The following is a 9,772-nucleotide window of genomic DNA, read 5'->3' on the forward strand; positions in this document are numbered from 1 at the left end:
AACAGTCCCTTAAAGTCACGTCTCGTCTTCAGTTTCGGACTCAGGCACGTTTTGCACTCACACTACAAGCTTATCACGCCAAAACCCAAGTGAACCATGCTCTGGCACACCTCTTTCAACCGGGCCAGGACTGGCCAACCGAACTGTACCTGAGCCCAATTCAGAGTACTCACACTTCTCAAACGATCTGGGAAACGGGCCTCGGTAAGGTTCGGATAGCATAGTGTGAGTACGCCCTTAGTGTGACCTGTCACCTTAGTGTGATCAGGGGCATTACCCCCTGACAACATAGCTCTTAGGATCACTCAGGCACTCAAACCCCTCCACCACAATAAAGTGGCGGTTCATGGAGGAGTTAATAATACACACACACACACACACACACACATGCATACATACATTCACCCATTCAAAAATTATACTGTAATACATTTTGTTATACATTGCTCTTTTCGTGCTCTTTTAAATGAGTAACCTACAACATCAGAAATAAAGGTACAATATTTGTGTCTTGGGCAGTCTATTTTCAAAGGGCACATTTTTGTTTTTCACTAGTCCTTAAACAACATAGGGTCGTTCTCAAAACAAAGCCCAAGTATGTAAACATTTCTGGAAATTGTAAATTATGTAGCCAGAAATATATATTGCTCCATTTAACTGTTCCATTTCTCACTTACCATCTCACCGCTTACCTCCGTATAGACGGCATTCCTGCTGTTACCAGTTAAGTTAGTTGGCAGACATGAGATGCAGATCTCAAAAGCATACACAGCGGCCTCTAGTGGATTTGCAAAAACAAAAACTGCGATAAAACGTAGCTCCGTTATTATAGGACGTTATTCGTGCTCTCCAGAATTGTACATAGCGGTACGTTTTTAAAATGAACCTGTTCTTAAAGATACATATTAAAAAAAATACAAATGTGTACCTCTTAGTTCCTTAAATTTAAAAAAGTAAACTTAAGAAGCTTAAAATTAAATGTTAAATGTATAAAAGTAATCCTAAATGCACTAACTGATTACATTTCTGTTAGTATTTTCAACGTCATTCATTCATTTTGTTGTCAGCTTAGTTCCTTTATTAGTCTGGGTTCACCAGAGCAGAATGAACTGCCAACTTATCAAGCATATGTTTTACACAGCGGATACCCTTCCAGCTGCAAGCTATCGCTGGGAAACAGCCACACACACACTCATACACTATCGAGAATTTAGCCTACCAAATTCACCTGTACCGCATGTCTTTGGACTGTGGGGGAAACCGGAACACCCAGAGGAAACCCACGCGAACGCAGGGAGAACACACAAACTCCACACAGAAACGACCCAGCCGAGGCTCGAACCACCGACCTTCTTGCTGTGAGGTGACAGCACTACCTACTGCGCCACTGCCTATTTCCAACTTATATGGACATAAATGTAACTAATGATCTGAAAACAATTAGACAACATACTGCTATCAGTTCATTAATTTTCCATCGTCTCTATAGGTCCCCACAGCGGAATGAACCACCAACATTCCGCTATAGAACATATCAATATCAGAATAATAGCGCTTTTTTTTTCTTCAGTTTTCTGTCTTCCTAAAAGGACATTGATTCAAGATAATGTATTTTTTCAGAGCTGCTACAGACTACACAACAGATTTCTAGCAAATGAGCTAAATTTTTAACAGGAAATGTTTCTCTTAAGCGGCAACACACGAAGACAACATTTATTCTTTAATTGAGAGGTGGAAAAGCAAGGGAAGGTCTTCAGTCTGGGAATATCTGGATGGCAAAATGTCTACTTCAACAAGGCATTCTTTCAGCTGTGGAGAGAAGTGTGAGAAACTCCAGCAAACAAAGAGAGCAATAGAGTCGAAGAGCAAAGAAATGTAAGGTATGACATATGAAAGGTCCATGTGAAAGATAAACACCAGCGTTCTTCTTAAAGACCTGAGCGCCGTCATACAGACGAGTCCAGGAAAAGCTGCTGCAGGTAATCTCATCCAACATTCAGCTCTGTGCTCCTTTTTTAATATATGTTTTTTCTGTTTGAAGTTTGAAATTAGATCTGAAAAGCATAATGGTGAGTCTGTTTATGTGTTATTTTCAGTTGGAGAACATGTTTCGTCTGGGTTTCTCAGTTCTTCTGTGTGTGGTTTGGCTTGGACTGCTCTGTCTTACAGGTAAAAAAAATTAAGGAAAAAAACGAGTGTAAACTCATTAATTTTTGCATGTACATTTGAAGACATTTTAGCCCCCTTTGATTTTTTTTTTTTTAAATATTTCCCAAATGATGTTTAACAGAGCAAGGAAATTTTCACAGTTTGTCTGATAGTATTTTTTCTTCTAAAGAAAGTCTTATTTGTTTTATTTTGGTTAGAATAAGAGCAGATTTTAATATTTTAAACACCATATTAAGGTCAAAATTATTAGTCCCTTTATGCTATATTTTTTTTCTTGATAGTGTACAGAACAAACCATCATTATACAATAACTTGCCTAATTACCCTGACCTGCCTATTTAACCTAATTAACCTAGTTAGCATTTAAATGTCACTTTAAGCTGTATAGTGTCTTGTAAAATATTATTTATTGTCATCATGGCAAACATAAAATAGATCTGTTATTAGAAATGAGTTATTAAAACTATTATGTTTAGAAATGTTTTGAAAAAAATATGCTCTCCATTAAACAGAAATTGGGGGAAAAATAAACAGGGGGCTAATAATTCTGACTTCAACTGTATTTTACGGCAAAAAATTTTCTGTCAAATGTCTACTGCATATATTTACATTTGAACAGCATTTAAACACTATCAGCATCTAAAATAAGTAAGTTAAGTAAGTTAATTACATATGAGCAACAGTGTTTCTGAAGAATCCCTATATGAATGCTGAAATCATGACACTAACATTTAGATTATATTAAATTCAGATGTCACATCACTGGGGTTTTGTAGATTTAATAAGATTTAAGTACATGCAGTTTGTTCATTCACTTAATATGAGAATAACAGCATTTCATTCAAACTGCACCACATCACCAAATCTGTTTGCCTAATAAAAAGGTTTATTAATGTCAGAAAAAATGTCAGCATTCTTTTTTCAAACATTTGGAGAGGGGTCTGGCTGCAGACTGGTGCAGATGCAATCTGAGCTGCAGCCAGTGCTTTTTAATGTCACCTAACCCCACACCTAACCCTACCCCTCACCACGATGTCACTAGAGTGTGTTGTGTTTGACACTGCATCTCTGAGCAAAGCAATCTCAGCTTGCGTCATAAAGGCTGCTTCAAGATACAACTAACATTTCGTAAACGCTGTTTATTTAAAGATTAATACATTTTTTCCCAACACATTATAAACAATCATTTTAATGAATAATGTCTAAATAATAACTCATTTAGTTTGTATTTGCTATGATTACAGTACATCATTTTCTAGTTATTTTGCAAGATTTTTTTCAGCATAAATTGTGTATATCTAATTTGACTCTGGCCAAACTTAAAGAAATAAAAGAAAGAAAACAATATAAGTAAAAACTTTATTAATGTAAAAACATTTTTTTGAGAAATATTTGAACATAATATAAAACATCTGAATGTTCTGTGTGTCTATATCAGTGATTCCCAACCCTGCTTCCCTGTAAAACCCAAAAAGTTAAGGTAACTCAAACCGGTAACTCTTTAGAATAACTATACATTATAACTAGTAAATAATCATTAATAAACTGTTAGTTGATGATTATAATTATTTATAACTGTGTCTTTTAGACCAACAGATAACTCACAAGCTGTTAGTTAACAAGTTATAAAAGACTTGTTAACTGTATTTTAATGATTTATAACTATACCTAATAAATACTGGTCACTAATACCGGTGAACCTTTTGTAGAACTTTTCTAAAAAAATGAATTATTTATTTATTTTGTTTTCATTTTTAGCACAAAAAGTGCCCAAACCTCATGGGCTTGTATTCTGTTGTATACTGCTCTTCTGCCGTGTGATGGCTCAGTCTGTGTGTTTCTACTTTAAACACAATGTTCAACACCTCGTCTGTGGAGTTTCTTTGGTAAAATATAGCACACAGAAAAGCCTATGAGTGCAACAAGGTTAAGTTCTAAACATTTTATATTTTAAATATCAGATTACATTTCTGTTGCTTGAACTTGTTCCATTCATTTGCTGTTCTACAAAGTTCCACTGGTACTAGTAGATGGTAAACAAACTATGAACAACTGATCTGCAAAGTGCGAGTTAATCTATTAGTTTAGTGTTAGTTATTAGCTTATGTACTTGGACGTTAGTCTAACGTTGCAACTATTCCTCATTTACTAACAGTTAATAAATGAAGAATAATTGCAAATTAAGAATAACGTCCCAATAACATATATAAACTACTAAGTGATACTTAGAAAGTCTTAAGTAAGTAATTTACCAAAAGCTTGTCCATGATCTATTACTAATTTATTAGGTATAGTTACACATCATTTAAATACAGTTACAAGTCATTTATAATGTGTTAACTAACAGCTTGTGAGGTATCTGTTGGCAATAAGGCACAGTTATAAATGATTAACAAACTATTAACTATTATTCAACAGGTCATTTATAACTCATCAACTAACAGTTTATTAATGATTATTAACTAGTTATAACGATTAGTTATTCTAAAGTGTTACCCACAAACCGTTTGAGGAAACTGATTGCAACAAAACATTTAAGTTCAATAACTAATCCTATGAGTACTGTGAACTTAATCCATTTGAGTAAATTAAGCAACCTGAGAACAGTAAAACCCAATAAGTTAAGACAACTCAAACCGTTCATACCTGTCAAGCCTCCTGTTTTTTCTGGGATTCTCCCGTATTTTACAGTTTTATCCTGCTATCATCCTGTGAAAGTATTTTCCCATATTTCTCCCATATATTCAGTCTTTCTCTGAAGGGTGGCAATAGTGGTGCGTGACTGTCAGCTGACGTGTTCATAGTGATAAATAGACGCTGTTTCCCAAACGGATTCTGTACACGCAATTTAAAGCGGAGCAAAAGTCTGGGTTTTGGGTGCATGTTAAAATACTCATATACACACAATAATAACAATCTAAAGATGTTGATCTTGGTGCGTTTTTTTTCTTGACCACAACTGATTTTGTCCTAAATGAACATAAAAAGTTAGGAAAGCAGTCGAATGCTTTATTTATGTTAGATGTGTGCATTTTTAAAGTGACACCTCTGTTATTTAGTGTAATCAAACGGAAAAGCCAAGTAAATGAGATAAATTTGCTGCTCCTTAATTTGAATGTGTAAGTTATACAGTGAAGAAAAGATTAATGAGATTTGATAATTCTACTTCTTTATAATAGCTATTATTTTAATAAGCTGAACTGTTTGTAATTGATATGCTGCTTTTGTATACAATTTTTCATTTTATTTCTTGTAAATAATAATAAAACATATTACTGATTGTTTAACTGTTTATTTAAAATAAAACATAAAAGGGGAGGGGGGGGTCTCCTAATATGGTGGGCATAGCCCTTATTTTCACATCCCAATGTTGACAGGTATGAACCGTTTGGAAAAAAAACTGATTTCTACAAATCATTTGTGTTAAAAAAATTAATATGTGTTATAACCGGCTCAAAGTTGCAACATTAGAGAGACAATACGGACCAGGTAAATTGAAAAGAGAAGTAATTTATAATCAAAAACATGACTAACAAAAATATTTAAAGCAATCAAAGTCAGTATAAATGGAAGTCAGTAGTGAAAAGCCTGTGTATGGTAGTATCATGATCCAAAATAAACTAAAGTAAATCAACGTCCGGCTAATCGAGCGCTACCTTAGAAAAAAATGTTGGATTCTTTATAGGCACCACAAAATGGGAATCAGGTGAGATGACCCACCCACCAATCTGCAATGATGCAGGCTCTGCAAATCACAAAAACACAAACAACAAGCAGGTTCCACATGGGACCTAACAGTATAAGTACTGTGAACTTACTCCATTTAAGTTGAAGTAATGAGGTATTTAATTAATGTATTATCTTCAACACTGAGCTCAAAACTCTTTTCAAATGAGTAGAGTTTGAAATTACATTACATTTGATAAATTTGAATGTTGGGTTTTACAGTGTGAAGGAACATCAACAGTACATATTTTCGATGTCTCCCTTGTTTGACCAATTTATTTGAGGTTTTGGAGTCTCTTCTAACATTCTTATGAGTTGATTCAGGTGTGTTCTGTTTGGGAGAGGTTGAAAATACTGTTGGTGGCCTTCAGGAACAGGGTTGAGAAACACTGGTCTAAATCAATAAATTATGTACTTTGGTTTACTGCAAAATGTATATATTAAAGTTTTTAAACAAGTTCAGTGCTAATTGTCAAAAGCTATTCATCTTTTTTCATGATCTAAATACAATCCATGCCAAACTGATATTTACCATTTGTTTTTTAGAAAAACCAGCAACTTTTTTATTAAATCTATATTTACTGAATCAAATACGTATCAAACTGAAGTAAAGCTTGAGAATACAAATCTAAAGGTGTGTCACAAACTGCATACTTATGCACTATTCTATGCCATTTTTTTAAATAAATAGTATAAGTAGTGCGTTCACACTGTAAACTCAAAAGAATTAAGTGCACTGGGGATTTTACACCTTCCTAACTTTAAATAGTAACAGGTTCTGACCCCAGTAAGCTGCAAACACAAATTAGGTATCTTTGGGAAGAAGACACTTTGAGCTTTACTGTGGTAAAAGTGGAAATTACATGTTCAAAAATATAAAAAGTTCTACATTATGAAAAAAATTGTATTGTGTTTAATATTTGTTTTTCCATATACAAACACAGGAAAACATTAATGTAATCTACTAGAACAAAATATTACACAAAAGCCAAGTGTTTCATGAGTTTTTTTAATTTTATTTGAGGAATACAGCATGCAAAATGAGATTCCTGTAAAAAGTTTTCCAAGACTATGTCAATGTCCTTCTTTACCTCACCGTCAGGCTCTTCCTTAAAAATGACCTTCCCAAACTAAACATTAACAGTTGCTGAATGATTTGGCCTACATTCACAGTTCATGTATCTTTGGAAAGAAGACACTTCAGGCTTTATTATCCATCATCTAGAGTTTATAATGATCAAAATGAAAAAGTTAGCAATGCCAACACGGAAAGAACATGCAAACTCCACAGAGAAATGCCAACTGACCCAGACGAGGCTCGAACGTGCGACCTTCTTGCTGTGAGGCGATTGTGCTACCCACTGCGCCACCGTGACGTCCTTTAACTTAATATTGAAAAAATATTTTGGGGCATAAAAGTCTGCACTTACAAGACATAACTTACTTTTAAGTATAAGATTATAACAAGTATATTAAATTATATTATAATGTTTTTTTATGATTGTTAATACAGCTTATATACAGTATGTTTAACCAAGAATGCCCTTATAATACATTACAAACAAAGACTAAAGTGACCAAAATCGCCTGCTTCCGATGTTTTAACCTGATTGAATGGCCGTTATCACTAGATATAAGCTGATAGATATGGGTCAGTAGTGGCCTTCTCTGCCAACTGGTAGGCTCAGAAGGCTCTGTCCATCCATCAATCAACTATACAAATAGAAAAGACTCCAGATCTGTTTTTACATTACTGTGATATTTGGGTTTAGGGTTGTGGTAGGGGTAGACATTAATAAAATACAATCAATGGGAATTAAATTTAATATGAAATAACTAATTCTTGTTAACTTCCGGCTGCAGCCGTATGTGATCTATAGCTGATTAACCATGTGAATGGATGATAACAGCCTTCTGAGCCTACCAGCAGGCGCAGGAGGCCCCTACTGGCCCATATTTATCAGCTGATAAGCACTGATAACACCCAATTCAATAGAGTGATAACAATCAAATTGGCTGAAATCCGGATTCTGTTCTTTTTTTCTCAAAATAAGCTTATTTAATTTGGTGTTTCCCATGTTATCGCATGTTTCATGTAGCCCCTTTGGTTCTGGAGAAATTTTGTGCAGTACATGGTTGAAATGACAATAAAATCTTGACTTGAAAAAGCAAAGAATTGCTGAAATAACATGAAAACTGCCAAAGGCTAATAGATTTAAGGGGCTTTTTAACCGATATATTCAGTCTTTGTCAATTATTGCTAAAACCCTAAAGAACATTGGCGGAACATTGAGAACAAACAACAGCTCAACTGTTCCTCTCGAACACGGGAACGTTTTTTGTTTCCACCTGAGTGTGTGTGCGTGTGACTTGTCAGCTGCTGTGCACATTAACAGACAAGGATAACTGATGAATGGGAGCTTAAGAATAATGTGAAATCCTTGGTATTAAATCGAGACCTTCAAAAGCCCTGTGCAGTGTATATGCATGAGCTGATCCTCTCTGTGTGCCTATAATTCACCCCCTATTTGTTCTATTCAGAAGACTTACTAAAAGCAGGACTTAGGCTGATTAGTTTCAAATTAAATAAGTACATTCATTCAAAAGTCACACCGCTGTCTCCTTTCTAGACCGACTGTATAATGTTCATGCTTTTCACACCATTGAGTGAATAAATCGTATGGAATTTTATTGGTTTCTTGCTTTAAGCTGCATGTGCTGTAATAAAATCTTTTCAGTTAATTATATATTCAGTGTTTCTATTTTTTTTTTTTTATAGGGGCAGTGGAAAACCAAGGTGAGTTTTAAAAATACTCTTATATGAACGGTTTCATTTGTAATCTTTATACAGGCACAATAGTGAGACTGATAAAAATAATGTATAGCCCATATACAATGCCTTACTTTGCCTTATTGACAACATTGGTAAACTAAAATATACATAAATTATCATTAGGTCAGAGGAATAAATTAAGTGTAAAATATGTGCAAAGTGATTCACAATGGGATTTGCTTAATTAAAAAAAAAGAGAAACCTCAAAAAATGTAAATAAAGAAAACAAAATTAAAATAAAATTATATATATATAAGTTAAGGAAGTTATATATATATTTCATTTATTTTTGCGATAACTCATTTGAATTGAAATGTTCTCTCTTTCTATTTCTAAAGGTGTTTGTGTGAACTCATTTTAATAGATACGATTGTTTAATAAAACTTTTGTTTATCAAAAATGCGCCAAAAAATGTGCTTTTATACTAACAAATAAAAATTATATTTATGTTTTTATATATTTTTTAATCCAACCAAAAAAAGAAAATCAGTTTATGGTAAGAAAAATCAGTTTATAATGGTATTCACTTTTTTATTCTATTTTTTTTTTTTTTTGCAATTATATACAATAATATATTTAAAATATATGCAGTTGAAGTCAAAATTATAATTTTTTCACTGTGTTTATGATAATATTTGTTTTATATATCGGCAAGAATAAAAGCAAGTTTTTAGTTCTTAAAAAAACATTTTATGATCAATATTATTAGCCCACCTTAAGCAATATTTTTTTGAGATTTTCTACTGAAAAAAAAACATTAATATAAACTGATTTTCCTGATGACCATTACTTAATTAAGTCTTTAAATTGCATTTTAAGCAGAATATTTGTATCTTGAAAAATATCTAGTAAAATAAATATTATGTGCAGTCATCATGACAAAGATAAAAGAAATTAGCTATTTAATTAGTTATTAAAACTGTTGTGTTTAGAAATGTATTGAAATTTATTTTTCTGTTAAGCAGATATTGGGGAAAAATATACAGGGGGGCTAATAACTATATTAATATAATATATAATTGTTATACACATGTAAATGTTATA

At 33.2% G+C, this 9,772-nt stretch overlaps 1 protein-coding gene across 1 annotated transcript in view; it reads left to right on the top strand.

The window, feature by feature from the left end:
* Positions 1-1,953: 1,953 nt before the first annotated feature.
* Positions 1,954-9,772, top strand: part of otos2 (otospiralin 2) — a 9,059-nt gene continuing 1,240 nt past the window's right edge. The window contains exons 1-3 of the mRNA NM_001386742.1: positions 1,954-1,979; positions 2,097-2,169; positions 8,675-8,692. Coding sequence (NP_001373671.1) covers positions 2,106-2,169; positions 8,675-8,692 — 82 coding nt within the window. The 5' untranslated portion in view covers positions 1,954-1,979; positions 2,097-2,105. The remainder of the gene's footprint in view (positions 1,980-2,096; positions 2,170-8,674; positions 8,693-9,772) is intronic.

Source organism: Danio rerio, chromosome 6, assembly GCF_049306965.1.
Source record: "Danio rerio strain Tuebingen ecotype United States chromosome 6, GRCz12tu, whole genome shotgun sequence".
NCBI lineage: Eukaryota > Metazoa > Chordata > Actinopteri > Cypriniformes > Danionidae > Danio > Danio rerio.